The sequence below is a fragment of the Bufo bufo genome, chromosome 6, assembly GCF_905171765.1.
Source record: "Bufo bufo chromosome 6, aBufBuf1.1, whole genome shotgun sequence".
NCBI lineage: Eukaryota > Metazoa > Chordata > Amphibia > Anura > Bufonidae > Bufo > Bufo bufo.
Genome location: NC_053394.1, coordinates 297,711,174 through 297,738,654, shown reverse-complemented (window position 1 = coordinate 297,738,654; position 27,481 = coordinate 297,711,174). Strand labels below are relative to the sequence as shown.

General features: G+C 44.5%; 1 protein-coding gene across 1 annotated transcript in view; it reads right to left on the bottom strand.

Moving 5' to 3' along the window:
- LOC121005685 (keratin, type I cytoskeletal 10-like) overlaps positions 1-14,490 on the bottom strand; it is a 46,863-nt gene extending 32,373 nt beyond the window's left edge. The window contains exons 1-2 of the mRNA XM_040438460.1: positions 14,293-14,490; positions 3,358-3,440 (exon numbers count right to left, since the gene is read on the bottom strand). Of these exons, the coding sequence (XP_040294394.1) occupies positions 3,358-3,440; positions 14,293-14,475 (266 nt within the window). The 5' untranslated portion in view covers positions 14,476-14,490. The remainder of the gene's footprint in view (positions 1-3,357; positions 3,441-14,292) is intronic.
- Between the last annotated feature and the right edge of the window lie 12,991 nt (positions 14,491-27,481).

Sequence of the window (27,481 nt, the reverse complement as noted above, 5' to 3'; positions counted from 1 at the left end):
CCATATACCTTCTTCCACAAGATACTAATTGAGGGGTGCAATTGCTATATACCTTCTTCCACCAAATACTGATTGAGGGCTGCGATACACCTGCTTCCACAAAAAACTGATTGAGGAGTGCCATATACCTGTTTTCTCCAAATACTGATTGAGGGGTGCTATATACCTTCTTCCACAAAATCCTGATTGAGGGGTGCTAGATACCTGTTTTCGCCAGATACTGATTGAGGGGTGCTATATACCTGTTTCCGCCAAATACTGATTGAGGGGTGCTATTGCTATATACCTTTTTCCACCAAATACTGATTGAGGGCTGCGATATACCTTCCTCCACAAATACTGCTCCTCTCTACGGACTTAGGCACAGGGTCATTTAGAAAATGACAGGCAGAGGAAGAGGCAGACCGTTTCGCAGGGATGGTAGGGGTCTGGATCCTAAGTGGGAAGTTGGAGAAGGCGCGTGCGATAACTTCAAAGGGCGCACCAGAGTTGGTTGAGTGGCTCACTCAGCCTTCCGCTTCTGCACCCTCCTCATCCTCTGTATCTGCACCCTCCTCACTCTCTGCTGTGTGCACCCCCAAAGACACCACCACCACCATCATAGCCCCTCCACTCGAGTCAGAGAATTTTTTTTTCCATCCATTCCCAGACATTAACTATGCGCAGCCATTCATGGCATCGGATGAGAAACAGGAGGTAGCAACCCAGCGGTCTGACGACAGTACCAAGATCCACCCAAGGAGGGTGGTCCCCGCTGTTGCTGCCTACTCCGAGATCTCTAATGTCAGTGGTGGTGAAGGTGACGATGATGACGTGTCGATGGACGTCACGTGGGTGCCCACAAGAGAGGAAGAGGAGGGTAGTTCAGAGGGAGAGACGGAGCAGCAGATAGGGAGGAGAATGAGGAGAAGCTGGCAGAATTTGCAGTGCACAGGAGGCAAAAGCAGACTGCAAATGTATCTGGAGCGAGCCATCCACCATGCACTGTCACATCTTGCACTCCCAGGACGCCGGCACATGGCTCCGCAGTGTGGGCTTTTTTTTATTGTGTCAGCTGCTGATAATAGTATTGCCATCTGCAGCTTGTGCTGTCAACGCATAAGTCGTGGTAAGCCCAACACTCACCTAGGGACGACCGCCTTAAGAAGGCACCTGGCCTCCCATCACCGAGCCCAGTGGGAGCAACGCCGTCAGAACCCACAAAGCCACACTCCCGGCGCTCCACGTCCTGCCTCTTCTCCTTCTCCTCTCTCCTCCCATTTGTCCTCCACTCCACCTTCCACCGTGCCGTCGTCGCGTTCATCTGGCAAAAGGCAGGCTTCCGTGGCCCAAATGTTTGAACGTAAAAAAATTATGACGCTGGACTTTTTTTTGCCACTAATACACGCCAAAAAGGGCTGTAATTTTCTCACTTCACCACACAACGGCTAATAAGCCCTCCCCCCGCACACCTAAAACACGACAAAAAAAGGCTTTAGAACGCTCAGTCAGTCATGCTCCTCCCACTTCATTAATAAAGCTGGCGGATCAGGAGCATGACTGACTGAGTGACGTGACGCTGCCGGCCTGCCTGCTAGCTTGATAGTGAGTACTACTACAGTTGATTACAGTACTTTAACAAAGCAGAGCCACTTGTTGAGGGTTATATGACTAATCTTTACATATGAAGACAGCTGTGAGCGGGGCCCTTGTAATGGGGGTCACAGGGACATGAGAAGACACAGAGGGGACCAGCATAAGATGCTATATACCCTCTGTGTCATACACATATCCCCCATAAGTGTCATACACAGATCCCCCATAACAGTATCATCCACAGATTTCCCCATAGCAGTATCATCCACAGATCCCCATAGCAGAATTATCCACAGATCCCCATAGCAGTCACCCACAGTTCCCCCATAACAGTGTCATCCACAGATGCCCCCATAACAGTGCGTCATCCACAGATGCCCCCATAACAGTGCCTCATCCACAGATCCCCTCCATAACAGTGTCATCCACAGTTCCCCCATACTGTAATAGTGTCATCCACAGGCCACCATTAGTTTAAAACCCACCAAAAGCACACCTTTTGGTTCAAAAATTATTTTTTCTTATTTTCCTCCTCAAAAACCAAGGTGCGTCTTATCATCAAGTGCGTCTTATAATGGGAAAAATACGGTATTTTTTCCCCCTATTAAAACACTCCCCCAAAAAAGTAAAACAATGTAAAATCAACGCAGAGTGGCTAATAGGACATATGTATCTATCCTATTAATACACCCCGTAAATGGTTGTAGCACAATGTAACTTCACCTCTGAAAGGCAACTATGAAATTTTTTTTTCTTTTTTTTTCTATTAATACACCCCCCCAAAAAAAGTTAAACAATGGAAAAAATCAACGCAGGACGGCTAATAGGACGTATGTATCTTTCCTATTAATACACCCCGTAAATGGTTGTAGTCCAATGTAACGTCACCGCTGAACGGCAATTATCACATATATTTTTTTCCTTTCTTTTTTTCTATTAATACACTCCCTCAAAAAAAGTTAAACAATGTAAAATCAACGCAGGATGGCTAATAGGATGTACGTATCATTCCTATTAGTAAATGGCTGTAGTGCTATTTAACTTCACCGCTAAACAGCAATTGTGACATATATTTTTCTCTTTTTTCCCCCCTAATAATAACCCCCCCCCCCCCAAAAAAAGTAAAACAATGTAAAATCAACGCAGAAAGGCTAATAGGATGTACATTTCTTTCCTATTAATACACCCCGTAAATGGCTGTATCACAGAACTTGCACCCCAATCACAAGCAAGGTTTGCTGGAATTAGTGATCTATCATATAGTGCAAACATCCTAAAAGCAATTTAGATCCCCAATAAGTGCAGCAAGGTGTAATAGAATCGTTGCTATTGCACCCTGTTCTCCTTTTATAGCAGGCATCCTTAAACTGCGGCCCTCCAGCTGTTGTAAAACTACAACTCCCACAATGCCCTGCTGTAGGCTGATACCTGTAGGCTGTTCGGGTATGCTGGGAGTTGTAGTTTTGCAACAGCTGGAGGGCCGCAGTTTGAGGATGCCTGTTTTATAGTGTGGATGGTGCCTCACTATCCTTTCCCTACACCTTGACTAATCTTTCCCTGAACTTTTAAATCGTTTTTTCAGCACAATGAAGTCTATGCTAGCACTGTCCCTAGCGTCTGCTGACATCTCCCCATGCACTAAGTACACTGGAAAAAGGCAGAATCCAATCAATATTTTCCTGAAATTCGTATCGAATTCCACTTCGTGAACTTCGATTCGCTCATCTCTAATCATTTTCAAGGGTTAGGTTTAGACATTCAAACAGAAACTTCTTTACTTACTTCATCCTGAAATCATCTACTGCCAGTCGAGAATTGTCAATTGCCAAAATGATGCTTGCATTGTCGTTAACTGTATTTTGTATCTGCACATAGAATAAGAAGAGTTAATCCAAACATATTGAGTTTTAGAATGATACCTTAAGTATTTTTTGCACATTTAATACATAAATATCTGCTGGGAATGGGTTCCACCATTGGAACTTTCAGCTATTGGGAGAATGGGAGGAGAATGGGGGATTTGCTGCTGCACTCTCCATTTACTTCAATAGAGAGGTGACTGTACCTGAACACAAAACCTTTCAGTGAAGTATATCAGTGTAAGGCCTCGTGCACACGGCCATTGTTTTGGTCCGCATCTGAGCCGCAGTTTTGGCCGCAATGGGGGCGCAAAAGATCCGTTGCTCCATTCCGAGGTCCACAAAAAAAAATATAACCTGTCCTATTCTTGTCCGCGCTTTGCGGACAAGAATAGGCAGTTATATTAACCTCTTGGGGAAACAGGGCATACAGGTACTAAGGACAGAGGGTGTACCTGTACGTCCTGTGTATTTCCGATCACCGCTGCGTGGCGAGCGGTGATCGGAACAGAGTGCCTGCTGAAATCATTCAGCAGGCACTCTGTGACAATGCCGAGGGGGGTCCTGTGACCCCCCCGTATTGGTGATCGCTGCAAACTGCAGGTCAATTCAGACCTGCGGTTTGCAGCGCTTTATGGCAGTTTCTGATCCCCGTGGAAATGACAGATCTTTTCATTTTTAACTCCCCCCCTGCAGCCCTCATTGTTATGTGCTAGCGGGCTGTGCGGGGAGGGGGGCAGGCGGTGTGCGCGGTGCGGGCGGGTGGGCGCGCGATCATCCGCCCGCCCCCTCTCTCAGAATGGCCAAGTGGTTAGCAGAGTATCAGCACATTGCTGACACTCTGCTTGAAACGGCTGACATCTGTGCTGGCACAGATGTCAGCCGTTCAAACCCTTCTATGCCGCGGTCTTTAGGGACCGCTGTATGGAAGGGGTTAACAGGGAGGGAGCTCCCTCCCTCTCCCATCGGGGGCTGCTGTGCCGTTTCAGCCCCTTATTATTTACGTGATCACAGAGGGAGGGGGCCCCCCTCCCTCCCCATCACCCGCTGCTCTGTTGTGGCAGCGGGTGATGGTTAACATGGTAACTGGACGCCTTCACAGGCTTCCTGCTTGCCATGGTAAGGCTAAGTCTGATCAGACTTCTGCTAAAGGCAGAAGTCTGATCAGACTAGGTGTAAAGTGAAAATACAGTACAGTACACGATATAGCGTACTGTATTGTATTATACAGACATCATACCCACTGGATCTTCAAGAACCAAGTGGGTCTGGGTAAAAAAAAATATATAAAATAAAACAAAAAACATTTATCACTGATTAAAAAAATAAATAAAAATGCATTACACATGTTTGATATCACCGCATCCGTAATGACCTGATCTATGAAACGTTCATGTTACTTTCCCTGCAAGGTGAACGCCATAAAAAAATAATAATAAAAATGATGATGAAATTTACATTTTGCCCACCTTACTTCCCAAAAAGTATAATAAAAGTGATCAAAAAAGTCGTATGTACGTGTCACGGAAGGTGTACAGCAAACAAGAAGACACAAAAGGAAGATCCGACTGACTGGATCCAAAACTAAGGAACAAAAGGGGGAGCCCTGCAACAGACCTGACTCTCTCCCTAACTGCTCAGCCTATGCAAAATTCTCAATGGTAGAAGATCGCATATCCTCGTACCTCGACTGTATAACACCTGAACACCCTATAATAGTGAGGGGACATGACCACCGGCTCCCTACACTTGATACGGAGGGAGTCAGGGTCACCTGAGATCCAGCAAACAGGAAAATACAAATGAATGAACAAAACTTATCTGTAGAAGCATCCAGCATGCATACACTCCAGGAAGTTGTATAAACCGCAAAGTGAAGCAGTATGGGAAGGGATTTAAAGGGATGCAATCAGTGCAACTACATGACAGCTGAGAGAGGCTAACGAGATGAGAAAATGAAAGCAAAACAAAAGGAACCTCAAGGAGGAGGTTCTGAAGGACGTCTGTCAGAGCTTCTCAGATGTCTGGTGGTGACAGTACCCCTCCTTCTACGAGTGGACTCCGGACACTCAGAGCCCACCTTCTCAGGATGGGACCTATGGAAAGCCCTGATGAGACGAGTGGCCTTAATGTCCGTCACTGGGACCCACATCCTCTCCTCAGGACCATAACCCTCCCAATGAATGAGGTACTGGAGAGAACCGCAGACAACACGAGAATCCACAATCCTAGAGACCTGAAATTCAAGATTACCATCAACCACAATTGGAGGAGGAGGCAAAGACGAGGGTACAATGGGTTGGACATAAGGTTTTAATAAGGACTTATGAAAAACATTATGGATCTTCCAAGTCTGAGGAAGATCAAGACGGTAGGCAACAGGATTGATGACGGACAAGATCTTGTAAGGCCCAATAAACTTAGGACCCAACTTCCAGGAGGGAACCTTCAATTTGATATTCTTAGTAGACAACCACACCAGATCACCAACATTCAGGTCCGGACCAGGCACACGTCTCTTATCCGCCACACGCTTATATCTCTCACTCATGCTCTTTAGATTATCCTGAATCTTTTGCCAAATCGATGACAAAGATGAGGAGAATCTGTCCTCATCAGACAAACCAGAAGACCCCTCTCCAGAGAATGTCCCAAACTGCGGATGAAACCCATATGCACCAAAAAATGGTGACTTATCAGAGGACTCCTGACGACGGTTATTTAAAGCAAACTCTGCAAGGGACAAAAAAGAACACCAATCCTCCTGATTCTCCGCCACAAAACAGCGCAGATATGTCTCCAGATTCTGATTGACGCGCTCTGACCATTTGACTGCGGGTGGAAAGCAGAAGAGAATGACAACCGAACCACCAAGTGAGAACAGAAAGCCTGCCAGAATCTGGAAACAAACTGTGTGCCCCTATCAGAGACTATGTCTGAAGCAATACCATGCAATTTGACAATGTGATCAATAAATGCCTGCGCCAGCATCTTAGCATTGGGCAAGCCAGGAAAAGGAATGAAATGCACCATTTTGCTAAAACGGTCCACCACCACCAGAATCACAGTCTTCCCCGAGGAACGAGGCAGGTCCGTAATGAAGTTCATGGACAGATGTGTCCAAGGACGGGAAGGAATGGGTAACGGAAGGAGAGGACCTGATGGCCGTGAATGAGGGACTTTGGCACGAGCGCAGGTCTCGCAGGCTGCCACAAAGCCCTCAACCGACTTACGAAGCGCCGGCCACCAGAATCTCCGAGCGATGAGATCCACTGTGGCTCTTGCCCCCGGGTGCCCAGCAAGGACAGTATCGTGGTACTCCTTAAAAATCTTGTGTCTTAAAGCGAGAGGCACAAACAACCTCCCAGGAGGACAAAGATCAGGAGCCTCTGACTGGGCTACCTGAACCTCTGCCTCCAATTCAGGATAAAGAGCAGAGACCACCACACCTTCAGCCAAAATGGGACCCGGGTATTCAAAATTCCCACCTCCCGGAAAACAACGTGACAGGGCATCCGCCTTCACATTCTTAACCCCAGGGTGGAAGGTGACCACAAAATTAAACCTTGAAAAGAACAAAGACCATCTGGCCTGTCTCGGGTTCAGACGCTTGGCTGACTCCAAGTAGGCCAGATTCTTATGGTCAGTAAACACGGTAATAGGGTGTCTGGCTCCCTCTAGCCAATGGCGCCATTCCTCAAAAGCTAACTTGATGGCCAACAACTCCCTATCTCCCACATCGTAATTTCTCTCTGCGGAGGAGAGTTTCTTCGAGAAAAAGGCACACGGTCGCCATTTGGCAGGAGAGGGACCCTGAGACAAGACCGCACCCACACCCACCTCAGAAGCATCAACCTCAACTATGAAGGGTAGAGAAATATCAGGTTGTACCAAGATGGGAGCGCAAGCAAAACTCTCCTTGATATTAGAAAAGGCCTTACGCGCCTCTACCGACCAGGAGGAAAAATCTACCCCCTTTCTACTCATATCAGTGAGTGGTTTAACAACAGAGGAATAATTCAAAATAAACTTCCTGTAATAATTGGCAAAACCCAGAAAACGCATCAGCGCCTTCTGATTCTCAGGAAGCTCCCACTCAAGCACAGCGCGGACCTTCTCGGGGTCCATGCGAAAACCAGAAGCGGAGAGAAGAAACCCCAGAAATTGAATTTCTGGAACCGCAAACACACATTTTTCCAGTTTAGCGTACAATTTATTCTCCCGCAGGATGAGCAAGACCTGACGTAAATGTTCCTTATGAGTTTTGAAATCAGGAGAAAAAATCTAAATGTCATCCAGATACACTAATACAAATTTCCCCATTAAATGATAAAAAATGCTGTTCACAAAATGCTGAAAGACGGCTGGAGCATTCATCAAACCAAAAGGCATAACCAAATTCTCAAAATGGCCCTCAGGGGTATTGAAGGCCGTCTTCCATTCGTCTCCTTCTCTGACCCTGACCAGGTTGTATGCCCCTTTTAGATCCAATTTGGAAAAAACTTTAGCCCCAACAATCTGGTTAAACAGGTCCGGGATCAGAGGAAGCGGATAAGGGTCACGAATTGTGATACTGTTCAGCTCCCTGAAATCCAGACATGGTCTTAGAGAACCATCTTTTTTCTTAACAAAGAAAAAAACAGCTGCAACAGGTGACTTCGAGGGTCGTATGTGTCCCTTTCTCAGACTCTCAGAGATACAGTTGCAAGAAAAAGTATGTGAACCCTTTGGAATGATATGGATTTCTGCACAAATTGGTCATAAAATGTGATCTGATCTTCATCTAAGTCAGAACAATAGACAATCACAGTCTGCTTAAACTAATAACACACAAATAATTAAATGTTACCATATTTTTATTAAACACACCATGTAAACATTCACAGTGCAGGTGGAAAAAGTATGTGAATCCCTAGACTAATGACATCTCCAAAAGCTAATTGGAGTGAGGTGTCAGCCATCTGGAGTCCAATCAATGAGATGAGATTGGAGGTGTTGGTTAGAGCTGCGCTGCCCTATAAAAAACACACACCAGTTCTGGGTTTGCTTTTCACAAGAAGCATTGCCTGATGTGAATGATGCCTCGCACAAAAGAGCTCTCAGAAGACCTACGATTAAGAATTGTTGACTTGCATAAAGCTGGAAAGGGTTATAAAAGTATCTCCAAAAGCCTTGCTGTTCATCAGTCCACGGTAAGACAAATTGTCTATAAATGGAGAAAGTTCAGCACTGCTGCTACTCTCCCTAGGAGTGGCCGTCCTGTAAAGATGACTGCAAGAGCACAGCGCAGACTGCTCAATGAGGTGAAGAAGAATCCTAGAGTGTCAGCTAAAGACTTACAAAAGTCTCTGGCATATGCTAACATCCCTGTTAGCGAATCTACGATACGTAAAACACTAAACAATAATGGATTTCATGGGAAGGTACCACAGAGGAAGCCACTGCTGTCCAAAAAAAACATTGCTGCACGTTTACAGTTTGCACAAGAGCACCTGGATGTTCCACAGCAGTACTGGCAAAATATTCTGTGGACAGATGAAACCAAAGTTGAGTTGTTTGGAAAAAACACACAACATTATGTGTGGAGAAAAAGAGGCACAGCACACCAACATCAAAACCTCATCCCAACTGTGAAGTATGGTGGTGGGGGCATCATGGTTTGGGGCTGCTTTGCTGTGTCAGGGCCTGGACGGATTGCTCTCATCGAAGGAAAAATGAATTCCCAGTTTATCAAGACATTTTGCAGGAGAACTTAAGGCCATCTGTCCACCAACTGAAGCTCAACAGAAGATGAGTGTTGCAACAGGACAACGACCCAAAGCATAGAAGTAAATCAACAACAGAATTGCCTAAAAAGAAGAAAATACGCCTTCTTGAGTGGGCCAGTCAGAGTCCTGACCTCAACCCGATTGAGATGCTGTGGCATGACCTCAAGAAAGCAATTCACATCAGACATCCCAAGAATATTGCTGAACTGAAACAGTTCTGTAAAGAGGAATGGTCAAGAATTACTCCTGACCGTTGTGCACGTCTGATCTGCAACTACAAGAAACGTTTGGTTGAAGTTATTGCTGCCAAAGGAGGTTCAACCAGTTATTAAATCCAAGGGTTCACATACTTTTTCCACCTGCACTGTGAATGTTTACATGGTGTGTTCAAAAAAAACATGGTAACATTTAATTCTTTGTGTGTTATTAGTTTAAGCAGACTGTGATTGTCTATTGTTGTCACTTAGATGAAGATCAGATCACATTTTATGACCAATTTGTGCAGAAATCCATATCATTCCAAAGGGTTCACATACTTTTTCTTGCAACTGTATAAGCACGCATAGCGACCCTTTCAGGTTGGGAGTGATTGTATAAACGAGATTTAGGCAGCTTGGCGCCTGGGGTGAGATGAATAGGGCAATCGTACTCCCTGTGAGGGGGCAATTCCTGAACACCACTCTCAGAAAACACATCCGAAAATTCAGAGAGAAAAGATGGTACAGTCTTAGTAGAAACCTCTGAAACAGATGTCGTGAGGCAATTCTCTCTGCAAAAGTCACTCCAACCATTTATTTGCCTCGCTTGCCAATCAATTGTGGGGTTATGTTTAGTGAGCCAGGGTAGCCCCAACACTAGAGGAGTAGGCAACCCGTTTAGGATGAAACATGACACATCCTCAACATGAGTATCACTCACAATCAAACGGATATTGTGAACTATGCCCTTTAACGATTTCTGAGAAAGTGGAACGGAATCAATAGAAAAAACAGGTATATCCTTTCCCAAAGTGCATACCTGGAAACCATGAGTTATAGCAAATTGATTATCAATAAGATTGACAGCTGCTCCACTATCTACAATAATCTCACAAAAAAATATTCTTGCTCTCTAGCGCCACCCTGGCAGGTAGGACAAAACGGGAACTACAAGCAAACGGAAAACCTTCAATTTCAGCATCAACCTTGCCAATAGTAACAGATGGAACGTTTTTAGAGGACTTTTTTCTTTTTGTTTCTTTATTACTCTCAAAAAACTGCCTGAATCTCCTAGAGGGACAAACATTTGCCAAATGATTTATACCTCCACAACAGAAACAAACCTTCCCATGAGAGCTGAATCCTCTATTGTCAGAGGCAAGCAAACCCAGCTGCATGGGCCCCTGCTCAGAAGGGATTGAGAGCGACTGAGACCCCTGTGCACAGAATGAGACCGCCGCACTGTCCTTGGACTGAGTATGACAGGAAGGAGTGATCTCTCCTCTCTCTCTAAGACGCCTGTCAATACGAACGGCCCGAGACATGGCAGAGTCCAAGGAGGTAGGTCTCTCATGAAAGGTAAATGCATCTTTCAATCCCTCTGAAAGACCATGGCAAAATTGACTTTGGAGTGCAGCATCGTTCCAACCAGTATCAGCTGCCCATCTCCGAATTGTTTACTCTGGCATAAAAGACGTAGTCTAGACTCAGCCAGAGCAATATGATCCGGATCATCATATATCTGACCCAGGGCTAAAAAAAATTCATACACTGAACGGAGGGGCCGTGCCCCCACCGGCAGCGAAAAAGCCCAAGACTGAGCGTTATCCCTGAGCAGCGAGATGATGATCCCCACCCTCCGCTCCTCATCACCAGAGGAATGGGGAAGTAAGCGAAAATGGAGTTTGCAAGCCTCTCTAAAACAAACAAAATTCTCACTACCCCCGGAGAACGTATCCGGAAGCGAGATCTTAGGCTCAGAACAAACTCCATGAACGCAAGCAGAAACGGTCACCTCAAACTGAGAGACAGTTTTCCGGAGATCTTCTACCTCCAGTGAAAGACCCTGCATGCGGTCAATCAAGGTTGAAACCGGATTCATGCTTAAGACGGTTTTGGCGGTTTATAATGTCACGGAAGGTGTACAGCAAACAAGAAGACACAAAAGGAAGATCCGACTGACTGGATCCAAAACTAAGGAACAAAAGGGGGAGCCCTGCAACAGACCTGACTCTCTCCCTAACTGCTCAGCCTATGCAAAATTCTCAATGGTAGAAGATCGCATATCCTCGTACCTCGACTGTATAACACCTGAACACCCTATAATAGTGAGGGGACACGACCACCGGCTCCCTACACTTGATACGGAGGGAGTCAGGGTCACCTGAGATCCAGCAAACAGGAAAATACAAATGAATGAACAAAACTTATCTGTAGAAGCATCCAGCATGCATACACTCCAGGAAGTTGTATAAACCGCAAAGTGAAGCAGTATGGGAAGGGATTTAAAGGGATGCAATCAGTGCAACTACATGACAGCTGAGAGAGGCTAACGAGATGAGAAAATGAAAGCAAAACAAAAGGAACCTCAAGGAGGAGGTTCTGAAGGACGTCTGTCAGAGCTTCTCAGATGTCTGGTGGTGACAGTACGCCGAAATGGTACCTATCAAATCCGCACCTCATCCCGCAAAAAAATTAGCCCCTACACGAGACAATTGCCCAAAAAGTTAAAAAAAATATGGCTCTCATACTATGGAGACACTAAAACATGATTTTTTTTTTCTAAAATGCTGTTATTGTGTTAAAGTACAAAAAAAAAAAAATATATACATATTAGGTATCGTCGCGTCCGTAAGAACCTGCTCTATAAAAATATCACATGACCTAACCCCTCAGGTAAATACCGTAAAAAAATTAAAATAAAAACATTGTCAAAAAAGCCATTTTTGTCGCCTCACATCACAAAAAGTGTAATAGCAAGCAATCAAAAAGTTTTATGCCCCTAAAATTGTACCAATCAAACCATCATCTCATCCCGCAAAAAATGAGCCCCTACATAGGACAATCGCCCCAAAAAATAAAAAATATGGCTCTCAGACTATGGAGACATTAAAACATGATTTCTTTTTTGTTTAAAAAATTATATTATTGTGTAAACTTAAATAAATAAAAAAAGTATACATATTAAGTATCGCCGCGTCCGTAAAAACCTGCTCTATAAATATCACACATGACCTAACCCCTTCAGGTGATCACAGCAAAAATTTTATATAAATACAGTGTCAAAAGCCATTTTTGTCACCTTACATCACAAAAAGTGTAATAGCAAGCGACCAAATGTCATATGCACCCCAAGATAGTGCTGATAAAACCGACATTTCATCCCACAAAAAATGAACCGCTACATAAGACAGTCGCCCCAACAAAAAAATATATATGGCTTTCAGAATGTGGAGACACTAAAAAATATATTTTTTCAAAAATGATTTATTATGTAAAACTGAAACAAAACCCCGCAAAAAGTAGTCAGATTTGGTATTGTCACGTCCGAACAACCTGCTCTATAGAAATAGCACACGATCTAACCTTTCAGATCAATTATGTAAATAACAAAAAATAAAAACGGTCCCAAAACAGCTATTTTTTGTGTGCAAATTTTAAGCCATTTTTTGAGTAACAAAGCAAGGGTTAACAGCCAAACAAAACTTAATATTTATTGCCCTGATTCTGTAGTTTACAGAAACACCCCATATGTGGTCGTAAACTGCTGTATGGCCAAACGGCAGGACACAGAAGGAAGTGAATGCCATATGGTTTTTGGAAGGCAGATTTTGCTGGACTGTTTTTTTGACACCATGTCCCATTTGAAGCCCCCCTGATGTACCCCTAGAGTAGAAACTCCAAAAAAGTGACTCCATCTAAGAAACTACACCCCTCAAGGTATTCAAAACTGATTTTACAAACTTTGTTAACCCTTTAGGTCATTTGGGTGGTTTATATTATGTAAGCCTCACAAAGTGACTTCAGACCTGAACTTGTCCTTAAAATGTGAGTTTTGGAAAATTTCAGAAAAATTTCAAGATTTGCTTCTAAACTTCTAAGCCTTGTAATGTCCCCCAAAAATAAAATGGCATTCCCAAAATAATTCAAACAAGAAGTAGACATATGGGGAATGTAAATTAATCACTTTTGGGATGTATTACTATGTATTAAAGAAGTAGAGAAATTGAAACTTGGAAATTTGCAAATTTTTCAAAATTTTTGGTACATTTGGTATTTTTTATAAATAAAAATGATTTTTTTTTTACTCCATTTTACCAGTGTCATGAAGTACAATATGTGAGGAAAAACTATCTCAGAAAGGCCTGGATAAGTAAAAGCGTTTTAAAGTTATTCACACATAAAGTGACACTGGCCAGATTTGCAAAAAATTGCCCTAGTCCTTAAAGTGAAAATGAGCCCGGTCCTTAAGGGGTTAAAGGCTGTCCGTGCCGTTCTGCAAATTACGGAACGCACACGGACGCCATCCGTGTTTTGCGGACCGCAAAACGCACAATGGTTGTGTGCATGTATCCTTACAGAAACAGTTCAACAAGTAGCTGTGCTGAGACCCTATAAATGCATAATACCTCTTTAAGTCCCTAAATATTACAATAACATGGCAGTACCTTGGGTGCATGTGCCATAGAGGTTACCCATGCAAATGCTATTGGGTCCCTGGTGTTAGAGGCCTATTCAAAGTTGGGTCCAACCTTGTTTTAATGGTTGGTGGGAAAAAGCAAAGGTCTGTGGTTTCCACAAGTGCTACAATGTTAGAAAACGAAGAAAGTGAAAACATAGTAGAGTAATGATAACAGGAAAGGGGCACCAGACTCTCCAGTCCTAGGTGGCTAGGGGACTGTTGGCATCTAACAGCTACTGAAAGGGGCCTGTTTTATCTCTGTAATCAGGCCCCTGGTCCTCTGTGACTATGACAGATCAGAATGCAAGGAACCAAAACACGTCACCTTCTAATTTTTGGGAGAAAATGACAAAATATATTAATTTCTGAAATTATAGAACTGATTTCCATCTATGCAAAATAATGTTACTGTCAAGATTATTCTTTCTCACCTGAGTTTGGAGGTCTTCAATTGTTTGTAAATATTGGCTGTAGTCTTTTCCTCCTGTTGTGGTAGAACTACTGCTATTCTGGTCATACCAGTTCTTGATTTTAGCCTCAAGGTCTGCATTTGCCTCTTCTAAAGCATGGACTTTATCTAAATATGTGGCCAGGCGGTCATTTAGGTTTTGCATTGTTTGCTTTTCATTTCCAGAGAGTAATCCGTCATTTCCACCAAATCCACCAGTGCCAACACCTCCCCCAAAGCTGCCACCACCATAGCCAAAAACTCCAACTGAGCCACTACTAAAGGCACCTCCTGAGCCACCACCAAAGCCAAATCCAGAGCCACTGCCAAATGCACCTCCTGAGTTACCACCAAATACGACACCTGTGCCCCCACCAAAACTACCTCCTGACACAGCACCACCAAAGTTTCCTCCTGAGCCACTACCATACCCATCAGGATGACATGTTATACACTGGACACCACCAAAGCCTAAACCACCACCTCCACCACTACCACATTGTCTAAAAGATGAACTGCTGGCATTAAAACTATAATTAGAAGAACTAGACCCGTAACTAACTCCTCCATTCCTTTTATATTGATTTGCCATGGTTTTCAGAAGCACAGTTATAACCTACACAGTCTACAGAAGTGATGGAACTGGATGGAACATAATATTGTGGAGGGTTGTCATTTTATATAGCAGTGATGTGGGTGTGCCATATTGATATATTGGGTTCTAACAGCAAAATACTGTCCAAGCCTATTTTCTTCCTGCATCTGATAAAATGACTACTTATTATTAGGGTGGGAGAGATCAACAATGACTGAACCCTTTAATTAAAATGTTTAGTCATCTAAAATATACTATGAAGCAACCTCTTCATTCTCCGTCAGTTCTCATTGGTGATTTATAGGTTGAGTAGTATCAGTGAATTGCAATCTGGGACAGTCAGACTGGTATTTTTCTGCAAACACTAGTAGGACTCAATATATGAAATATACTCATATTTACATGTATTGTAGTAAGAATTTCACAAGAACATTGGTGAGCTCTGTGTCTTTCTGAATTTTTTTTAAAACTTTTTTTTCTTTTTAACCAGCATGTGTATTAGATGTGTTTAGAGATAGTATAACTTTGGCCTGGATGCTAATGGTAGCAATGGTGCCATGACCTCAGTAACAGCCAGGCAACAGCCATGTTGTATAGTCTATGGTTAGTTAGAGTAAAAAAAAAAAAAATATGATATTTGTCATCATAGGATATGCCAGGAATTCCAAAAAGTGGGGTCCCACCTATAGGAACTGTACATTTTTGGTTAATGGGTCTTATGACCTCAGTAAACAACAGCCAGCACCATCACAAAGGACAACAGACCAAAAAATGTAATTTCTCAACTATTCCCTTGAAAGAGTTCTCAACCTATCTGTGGTATCCTATAAAAGTCTAGAATGTATAAAATTCTGGAATGTCCTCCTAATTCTAGAGACCTTCTTGGCCCTATGGCGATTACTAGATCCATATGGAGAGTCTATAGCAGTAAATTCCCCTGAGCTTCCAAACAGTCTTCCATGACATCCTTTCTCTACCATCCATTGCTACAGCATACTCTCACCACTTTAACCACCACGTTTTGGTTCCAAAGAGGTATATTCCACCTGGTGGATGTGGTTGATCTGTTCTCAAGGGAGTTGCTGTCTTTCCCGGCGCTTCAAATCAAACATAATCTCGCCATCTCTGCTAACTATTTTTATACTCAAATCAGGCATTTTGCCCAGTCTACTCTGTCCGGGCTGACAGTTTCTCTGCCAACTGCATTTGAACACTTGCAGATGATTAGACATTCATACATGGTCCTCTGGGTGAATTCTTGGGCGTACATTGCCTGACAGTGTCTAGCATCTCATATGGAGGAGAGCGGTGAAGTCTTGATCTGTCTTGTTTAAAGAGAATCAATATCAGATACTCATGTATTTGTATCATACTCCCGGTCTCCTCCATAGAATAATTCAGCGGTTCCAGGAGTGTGTTGGAAATGTGGGACTTCTCCAGGTACCCTCCCTCATATCTTCTGGGATTGTCCACTCATTCATCCATTTTGAGGGAGTGTGATAACTCTTCTATGTGACCTTTTAGCCTGCAATATCTTCCTCGACCCCCTAACATATTTGTTGAACATAACGTCTGCTTCACTTAGGAAGAATTCTCTTAAACTGTTATTGCAGGTACTGACGGCAGCCCGCTGCCCTATAGCCCAGTTCTGGAAATGTACTGACTCACCGGTGATTTCAGATTTCTACACCAGGGTGGTAGAGGTCCGAACTATGGAACATATGACTGCATTATCACAATAAGACAGACCACTTCCACTCTATATGGCATGTGTGGGTCTCTTATTGGACTTCCTGGCAGGTGTGACCTCAATATTTGGAGAATTGATCCCCCACTACAGTTCCTTCCCCTCCCCTAATGTGTCAGTCGTGTCTGTAATTTTGCTAACTCATTTTGTTTGTTTCTTCTTTTTTTTGCCTCAATAGGAAGCCTCTGATTGTGGACTTCTTATTTATTTATTATTATTTATTATTAAAGTATTACCTTCTTTAGTGGTGCTCAAAAGTTACTACATTTATAAGTAGAGATGAGTGAACTTCTTGAAAATTCGATTCGGCTGATTCGACAAATTTCACAAAAAAATTTGCTTCGTGACGAATTACTTCACCACGAAGCACATTTTTTGTAAGTAGCGGGTGCAAAGACAGGGAGCTGCGATAGTGCCACCCCCATCATTGTACCCCTCAGATGCCGCGTTCATACATGATTGAGGCATCTGAGTGTACAAACAGTGTTAAATTAACATAATTTTTTTTTTTAAATCAAACTTAATGCGTCCATTTGCGCATGACGGGCCGGCCGCAGTCATCTTGCTTGAAGATCTCGGCTGAAATCTCGCGCCGCGCAAGATTTCAGTCGAGATCTTCAAGCAAGATGGAGGCTGGCAGCCCTTCACGCACAAATGGAGGCGGTAAGTTTGAATTTCAGGATTAATCGATTCGCTAACACGAAGCATGAGGAAATTCTGCTTCTAGGCGAATCAAATAATTCCTGAAATTTTTATCGAATTTCATTTCGTATACTGACAGTAAGAAGCGGTTAGACAAATTGGTTTCATTTTGTTTTTATTAGCATTTCACTGATAGTGTTCACTTATGGACATTGATGCTTCTTATGTGCTACTGTTCTCAAGATGCCTGATCTGTACACTTTTGAACATGACTGTCTGTATTTTAAATTATGAAAAAAAAATCTGGAATGTGGGGTTTTTACCTCTCTGTTTCTGACCTCTTCGGGGAACAGGGGTTGCATAACCATTGAAGCCAGACAGTTGCCCTCATAAAGGAATAATGAAGCAGAGAAGAGTGTCCACAGTTATCTCCGGTATAGTCTATGGGAGTTACAGTTAGTAGTTTATGGAAGTTACAGTTAGTGTTAGTTCCTCATCCATTTGCTAGCGTAGAGGCTGTCCCGGCCACCTTGATTGCAGAAATGACACGAAATGTGACGCGGGTGTCGTATGCAGTCCCCACGCTGGCATGCTGATGTCATCATTGATGGTGTGCTTGGCCAGCATGATGATGTTATTATGTCAGCACGTCACCGCACAAGATTTTGTGCAGTGTCTTCAATCAAGATTGTGAGTATTTTTTTATATTTTTTTACCCTTATTAACCCCTTAAAGACCTAAATTGTAGCCTCAGATGCCGCGATCAGCAATAAACGCGGCATCTGAGGGGTTCAATGACAGGGGGGGGGGGCAATCACAGTTTCCCATAATTTTTCCTGCTACATACAAAGAAATGCGCTTTGTGACTAAGTAATTCGTCATGAATCAAATTTATTTGTGAAATTCGGCAAAGCAGACAAATCAAATTTTTCATAACTTTGCTAATCTCTAGTAATCAAATAGGTTAATATCCAAAGAATTCCTTTAACCTGTAGGATACCAGCGCTGTACAAGTACGGCACTGGACCGAAATCCCAGCGCCGTACATGTAGCGAAATCGCTCGGTGACTGGGGTACAATGGCTGCTCTGCACAGCAGGCAGCCATCTTTCCTATGGGCACAAGGAGGTTTTTCCGCCCCCCTGCAGCCCCGATCGCTGCGATTGGCCGGTTTCTGCAGACCAGCCTATCGCACCTCTGGATCATTCTTGGAGCTGCAGGGGGATGGTACAGGGCTCGTGCAGGGGTGACTGGTGCCGAACTAGCCAGCACCAGTCCACCCCGAGGTCAGGCAGGGGACACCAGTGTTTGGCATCCCCTGCCAGCGCTGCGATTGGCTGAAACAACGCTCCAGCCAATGGCAGCGCTACAGCAGCACAGGAAGGGGCTGAACCTATCTGCAGGCAGCCATTCTAGCTGGTGACTGTGTGCAGAGAGGTTCTGTCCTTTTCGGTGCTGCTGTTGGCTTGCTGGGACTTGTGGTGCACCACCACTGCTATTTAACCATTTCCTGCTGAAAGAAGAAGAAAAGAAGAACATCTGGAATTGCTGCTGACTTTTTTTCATTTGCAGCAGTTCCAGATCCCTAAACCACCCTCTGTACCTGTCCCTTTTTTCCCACAAATGTGTGCTTTGAAATCCTTTAACAAGTGTTTCTGCCTTCTGTGAGACACCTGTATGCTGAAAAGTACCCTTTCTACCACCTAAAATGTTCGTACGGGGCTCTTTCCAAAATGGGGTCACTTCTTGGGGTTGTTAATTTCTGGGGACCTCAGGAATTTTTAAATTTGCGACATGGCACCTAAAATCAATGTCTGTTTTAGTGATGAGTGGCAGGGGCTATATTAGAATTTGCGATGTTTCACAAATATTTTGTAGAATATTCATCGTATATTCGTGAATTCGAAAATTCCGGATTATTTTATTGAATGCGAAAAATCGGCAATGGAAAAATCGCGTAATGTGAATTCATAGCGCGAAATACAGGTGTGGGTCACTTTGGCTACATTTTTCAAGCTGCTAGAAGTTTCATGAGTTTCTCCTGAGACTGGAGAAAATGGTTGGCACGGCAGAACATTAGAATAGCTTTATATGCAGATAGAGTCAAGTGCTCCAATATATTTGCGTTTGCGCTAATCGGCAGTGATTAGAATATTTTTCCGCACTACGTGCAACTTCACATTTTAGCAGGTCTGACTACAGACAGGGCCGGATTAAGAGCATCATGGGCCTGGTGCTGAGGATTTTGCTGGGCCTTTTTATGGAACTGCACTCAGTGTCTTAATTACATATATATTTTATCGATACCATTAAAGTATTTTGTTCCTGCAACTACCCCTTCATTTGGCGTCTATCTTGGCAACATGGAGGGGGACCACGGGAGGGGGACCCTGAGGTTGGGGGCACCCTCAGGGCACTATAGTGTCATGAAAACCTCTTTGTTTTCCTGACACTATAGTGATCATTTAACATTACTATGAAGATTACTGTTTTCTAGCTGCTGTGGACTGTGGACAACAGCAGCTAGAAACAGTAATTTTCATAGAGCTGTGTTATGATTTATGGACACAGCACTCAGCATGCTTAGCCAGTCAGATAGAAGTCTGGCTAAGCATGCTGAGAGCTGTGTCTAAATAACATAACACATTAAAGGGATTCTGTCACCAGGTTTCACCCCTGTCAGCTAAAAATATGCTGATGTTCAGGGCGTCTTCACGATTCCTAATGTGGGCTTCTAAATGTCATCTGTGGGCTTATTTAGCTAAAAAACAGCTATTACTAACCTGTCAGTCAAACAAATAAGGTGCCCAAGGGGATGTTAATGGATGCAAGGTGCCGGCCGCACCCGCCGCCGTTCGTGCCCAGCGCCGCCTTTCCAGACTTCTGCGCCGCCTCCTAATCCTCTGTGGCCTCTCGCTCTCCCTCCCTCCCCCCTCCTCCTGCTGTAAGATCTCGCGCATACAGGGGTTGAGCGAAGTGGCGGCGCATGCGCACTTCGCTGTAAGAAGCCAAATGGAGAAGTCTGCACGGGCGCATCAGGCAGAGCCCTGTGCGCAAGCGCGAGATCTTACAGCAGAAGGAGGGGGGAGGGAGAGCGAGAGGCGGCACAGAGGATTAGGAGGCGGCGCAGAAGTCCGGAAAGGCGGCGCTGGGCACGAACGGCGGCGGGTGCGGCCGGCACCTTGCATCCATTAACATCCCCTTGGGCACCTTATTTGTTTGACTGACAGGTTAGTAATAGCTGTTTTTTAGCTAAATAAGCCCACAGATGACATTTAGAAGCCCACATTAGGAATCGTGAAGACGCCCTGAACATCAGCATATTTTTAGCTGACAGGGGTGAAACCTGGTGACAGAATCCCTTTAAAGAAATTACTGTTTCTAGCTGCTGTGGACTAACAGCTAGAAACAGTAATTTCTTTAATGTGTTATGTTATTTAGACTGAGCTCTCAGCATGTTTAGCCAGTCAGTAATTTTCATAGTGCTGTTATGATTTATGGACACAGCTCTCAGCATGCTTAGCCAGCCTTCTATCTGGCTGTGCTTCTTGAGAGTCACAGTCCACAGGCTCAGAAACAGCCTGTGGACTGTGACTCTCAAGATGCAAAGCCAGATAGAAGGCTGGCTAAGCATGCTGAGAGCTGTGTCCATAAATCATAACAGCACTATGATTGCCCTCCCTTCCAACTGGATGAGTTTATCTGATACCTGCCCTGCTCCAGAAGCTCCTGCTGTCTCGCGGGCTGGTGTGGCTGAGCACTGTGGGCCGTGTGCTGGTCAAAACTGCTGAGCAGGTTGTACACAGCGCAGCGTGCAGGAGGGATAACCGCGGGCGCACTGAGGTCATATCCGGCGGGCCGGCATTACAGGAACCGCACCAGCTGCTCTGACGTCCTGCCGCCGGATATCCTGTGACGTATATCCGGCGGCAGGACGTCAGAGCGGCTGGTGCTGTTCCTGTAATGCCGGCCCGCCGGATATGACCTCAGTAGTGATGGGAAGTTCGGATCTTTCAGGTGAATCGGTTCATTTGAATCAGCTCATTTAAATGAACCGATTCATTAATCGGATCTTCCGCTCACTTGCTGAGTCACTGACTGCTGATCTGACTCGCAAGTGAACCGAAGACTCTAGGTGCCGGTGCGCATGCGCAGATGCTATCCATCCGATTCACTTGCTGCTGATGACTCAGTCGGCTCTTCAGCTCTCTAATGAGTGAGTCAGGATCAGGAAGAGTGATTGATTATAGTGATAGTGAAGGGAAGCTGAGGCTGACGCCGGACAGGAGGACTCAGGACAGGAGTCAGGAGCTGTCACTGTGGTGTGCATTGTTGTCTGTTGTGCATTGTTACCCACAGTGACAACAGTCTGACACTGACAGTAGTACAAGGAACCAAGTGAAGTGAAATGTGAATGCACGCACAGGGAAAACTATGTGCTGAATTACAGTCACTGGCTGATAATAAAATAGTCCCCACAGTCCCCACTTAACGGAATCCATAAAGGAGATGCGAACCCACCCTTAGTTATATAGCTACTGAACGAGATGCCTTTAACATATATATCTCCTGAGAAGCCAATTTGATCCCAAAGGGTTAATTCAACCTGTGATCTAAACTCTGTGTCATCTGTCACTTCTCTCATATCTCTGCTCCTGTCCCTTAATCTTATCACTGCTGACAGCCTCAGTGTAACCTGTTCTAGACTCTGACTCACGGCTCTTTTAACTCAAAGAATCGAATGAGTCTCTAACTAATCGGATCTTTAGATTCTTTTAACCTGAGACTCATTCGATTCATTTCTATTCTTAGACTCCCTGCACTACTCAGACGACTCAGAGCTGCTAGTGCTTGCCTTGCCTCAGCTCTGATTGGTTGGTGGGCGGGGAGGGGAGGGGCTGGCAGAAGCAGCTTCCACTCTAGGATCATATTACGCTCCTCCCCAGTCCCTCCCTCAGGCTCCCTGCTGCCAGCGTGAGGTGAGCGTCTCTGCATTGTCTGTGCTCTATGTGACGCTGCGCTGTGTACAACAGAGGACTTTTAGAGCGGGCCGCTCCCGACGGCCTTTTGGCTGGCGGATGGGCCTATTTTATGGTAGGGGCCTGGAGCTGCAGCTCCATCAGCCCCTACGTTAATCCGGCTCTGACTACAGATTACTGATTGGTGCACTAAGTATTGTTGTGAACTTGACATTGCTTCCTTCTCATAGGCCCACAAGCAAGAAGCAGAGAGGAATCATATGTTCAGATGGAAAAAAAATGACGAAATATTCGATATAACGAATACATAGCACTATATTCTAAATATTTGCGAATTCTCGAAGTGGCGATATTCGCGATAAAAATTCACTATTCGAATATTCACGCTCAGCACTAGTCTGTTTATTCGAGCCTGCAAAAAAACATATTTTGCACTTTGCCTTTGGAGCCCTGCTGTGCGCCCATACAGCAGGCTACAAGCACAAATGGGGTGTTTCCTGAATGGGGAGAAAATGGGGAATACATACTGGGGTGCATTTTCTCCTTTAACCCCTTGTGGAAAAAATTAGGGTCTGCTAGTAATTTTTTTGGTCACAAATGTATGCTTTGAAATCAAGTGCTTCTGCCTTCTTTGAAACATCTGTTTGCTGAAAAGTACCCTTTCTACCACTTAAAATGTTCGGTGGTGCTCTTTCCAAATTGGGGTCACTTATTGGGGTTTTTAATTTCTGGGGACCTCAGGAATTTTTTTTATTCGACATGGCACCTAAAATCCATGTCTGTTTATTTGAGCCTGCAAAAACCATATTTTGCACTTTACCTCTAGAACCCTGCTGTGCGCCCATACAGCAGGCTACAAGCACATATGGGATGTTGCCGTATTCGGGGGAAATGGGGAACAAAATGTGTAGTACATTTCTCAGGAAAAAATTGTAATTTTTCATTTTCACAGCCAATTGTTTCCTAATTCTGTGAAACGCCTGATCGGTCAAAGTGCTCACTACACACCTTGAAATACTCCTTGAGGGGTCTAGTTTCCAGTATGGGGTCACTTTTTGGGGGTTTCCATTGTAGGGCCCCCTCAGGGTGTCTTCATATGCGACATAGCTCCCAAAAGCCAATCCTGCAAAATCTGTCCACCAAAAGCCCTATGGTTCTCCTTCCTTTTTTAACCCTGCCATGCGCTCTTGCATCCGTTTTTGAGCACATGTGGGGTGTTGCCATATTTAGGGGGAATGGGTAACAAAATGTGGGGTGTATTTTGTTCTGTTACCCCTTGCGAAAGTAAAAAATGTGGGTGTAAAGCAACTTTTTCTGGAAAAAATTTAAATTTTTCATTTTCACAGCCAAGTGTTTCCAAATTTTGTGAAATGCCTGATGGGTTAAACTGCTCTCTACACACCTTAAAAACTCCTTGAGGTGTCTAGTTTCCACTGGAACTGGGGTACCCTCTTGATGGACCCAGATCTGGCCGACGCGGTCAGCCTCCACCCGTCAGTGACCTTTAGGAGAGGGACCAATTTACGAGACCGATTTGTTCACAGCCACTATAATCCCCCTAAGCAAAGTATGTGGCTGCATAGTCCAGTCCGTGGATGCTTCAAGTGTGGCCGCTGCACTTTTTGTAAATTCATCACACAGTGCAAGTCCCTACCAGCGGATCCCATGGGCTTTACCCATCATATCCGCGATTTCATCAACTGTCGCACCACTGGGGTTATTTACCTTTTAACCTGTGAGTGCGGCATGAGATATGTGGGTAAGACCCGTAGGGAATTACGGGTACGCATAGGCGAACACATGGGGGACATCCGTAACAACAGGGATACCCCAGTGGCAAGACATGTCCACTCTGTCCACGACGGACGTCCGTCGTAACATTCATAGGCCTAGAGAGCATCAGGAAGCCACCACGAGGGGGAGACTGGGACAAAAAGATCCTCCAGAGAGAGTGCTGGTGGATTTTTAAATTAAAGACCACCCAACCCCTCGGCCTGAATGACCAATTACAATATGGCTGCTTCTTGTGACCTCCCCTATAGGTCAGCTCATTAAATACATTTTCAGTGTACAGCTCCTTTAAGAGCAGTTATCTCCTGTGTGGACCATGTATATTATATCATATTATATTATATTGTTTGTATCTCTCTCTTCCCTCCTATTGTGACTTATCTGTGGGCCACTCTGCGTCACATCACTAGATCTGCAGGTGTACAACACACCTAGGCTATGCCCCCTGTTTGATTATTTAACTTTTACCTGTAGCGGCTATTTGCCGACAGTTCCCTACCTTTGTGTACAGTGGAACGTTTGTGTAGCTTACATTGCTATTTTTCCTATCTATACCCGCGACCGGACTGTCAAATAAGTCCCCCGTTTTGGTCCCATGCTGGAGAGGATGGTTACTTTCTTCCCCCCAGCATCGGTACGTGTGTTGTTGTAGGGGCTGGACTATCACACATAGCAGCCCCTCCCATACCTACCGCTGGACAGCTTCTGCAGCGATCCGCCACGGTCACGCCCCATCACATGACTGGTATGAGTCGGTGTGACGTGGTGAGTCTGCGCTGCGATGCGGCTTCCAGTTCTATCACCTGCGCATGCGCATTCAAGGACGCGCTCGTCCGCGTCACGTGATACCTACTTTGGCACGTGTGCGGCGGCTGCGCCCACCGCGCATGCGCATAGCATCTCTCCACCTTACATTTAAATCCCTCAGAGCGCCTTTATGCGCTGTCAGACGCCGGCAGATGGTCGGCACCTGTATCTGTAGTGCCGCATCTCATGAGGAGAAGTCACATGACCCTCACGTCAAACAGTGAGTAACTTCATCTAACATGCCATTGTATTGAGTGCCATTCTATGCAATTGTATTTAGTTAGTGTGCGCCCCAGACTGACCGTACTACTTTGTATGTTTTTTTACTTTGTAGGAGTCTGGGTCATCTAGGACTACCTAGTCCCGCTAAGTCTGCGCCACCTTGGTACCTTTGTTTCCCCCCCCCTATTTCTGTTCTGACCACACAGATAGGTTGCGAGTGGTGAGGCATTCTGTACCCTCTACCCCTGTCCCCTGACGAGTTATGGGGTCTGCCATAGGCAATCACCTATAGTTCCTTTATTATAGGATACATATAGCATCATTATACTCTCTAACGAAACGCGTAGGGACATAGAGTATCCATCTATACTAGTGTATGGGATATTTTACATCCATTCACACTAGCGTCTAATCCCCCTCCCTCTTTTTCATTGGCTGACCTAGGCCATTGGAGCCCCACAGGGCCCTCTCCCCTGTCCTCACAGGGTCATCTAGGGTCATTGTTTTTAGGGCTAGGTTCCTGACGGGGCCACCCCTAGCGGGGATCGGACCCCGTATTAGTAGGCACTTTAGGGCAGTTCTAGGCCAAGTAGGGCAACACCAGGGACAGTTTCTTCCCTGTGGCCCTCCTGCACAAAGTGACCACCACTGGGGGACGCATCCACACGCGAGAACACCTCCCTTAGGGCATTGGACTGGTTGGTCCTCTTGCCCACCACCGGTAAGACCTACCCTTATTTTCGCCTCCCTGGCATGTTTATAGACCACGGCACATGCCACGGTCTTCATTATTATTGTTATTTTGTTTACGCCTACTGGTCATATAGCTCGCGTCCCGTTCCACCCTGGGACGTGTACGTCAATTTGACCATCGGGTGACCTGCTATACCAGGTCCCCTGTTTTTCTGTGTCTGTGTTTTGTTTGTCAGGTAGTGGTCCATTTCCCAGTTGGGATTTATAACTATCCTATTAAAAGTTAGGTTTTAATACGTCACTACCCCTTTTTTCGCATCTGGTGTCTAGTTTCCAGAAAGGTGTCACTTTTTGGGGGTTTCCACTGTAGGGCCACCTAAGGGTGTCTTCATATGCGACATAGCTCCCAAAAGCCAATTCTGCAAAATCTGTCCTCTGAAAGCCCTATGGTGCTCCTTCCCTTTTGAACCCTGCCATGCTCTCATGCATCCATTTTTGAGCACATGTGGGGTGTTGCCGTATTTAGGGGGAAATAGGTAGAAAAATGTGGGGTGCATTTTGTCCTGTTACCCCTTGTGAAAGTAAAAAATGTGGGTATAAAGCAACTTTTTCTGGAAAAAATTGTAATTTTTCATTTTCACAGCCAAGGGAAAGGGTGAATCCCTAGACCGAGCCCTGACTATATTCATACGCCGGAACCTAGATCCCTATATGACCCTAAAGGACCCTGGAAATAGTTTCAGGACAAAAGATGACCTGTTCCTTCCCAGCTGAAGGAACAGGAGACTTCCTCAGGCCTAATACCAAAAATTAGGGGAATACAACAAACTAGAAAATAGGAAAAGACACTTAACTCCGAAGTATATGCACAAGCAGGAACTCAGTGGAGAACCAAACACCAGCACTTCCATAACCAGAAAAGAGCTATCAACCGCACAGCATGATGGGTGAGACCAGACTAAAAAGAGGCGTTGGAATGATCACTTAAGCTACACCTGAGACAAGAGGTGTGGTCATAACCAGTAACAACATAGAAACAAGTGAAACCAAAGAGGCTGTCAGATCACATCACGTGCAGCCAGTCTCTTAGATCTTCTGACCCCTGTCATGAGAGAGACCGTGACAGCCATGCGCTCATACAACCGTTTTTTAGCATATTTTTGGGGGGTTTGTAAACTGAAGAATCAGGGTAATAAATAATGAGGTTTAATTTTCTTTTAACCCTTGCTATGTTACAGCAAAAATTGAAGAAAATGGAAAATCTGAAAAAAAATAAAAAAATTTAAATTTTACCTTAATTTCCCCGTTAATTCTTGTGGAACACCTCAAGGGTTAACAAAGTTTGTAACATCCGTTTTGAATAATTTGAGGGGTGTAGTTTCTAAAATCGGGTCATTTATGGGTGGTTTCTATTATGTAAGCCCCTCAAAATCACTGTGTAATTGAATTGGTGCTTAAAAAAATGATTTTAGAAATTTTGTTGAAAATTTTTAAAATAGCTTCTAAACTTCTAAGCCTTCTAACATCCTAAAAAAATAAAATGACATTTACAAAATGTTGCCAAAATAAAGCAGACATTTGGGAAATTTTGATTGATAACCATTTTATGAGGTATTACTATCTGTCTTAAAAGTAGAGAAATTTAAATTGTGAATTTTTCCAACTTTTTGGTCAATTTTGGATTATTTTATAAATTA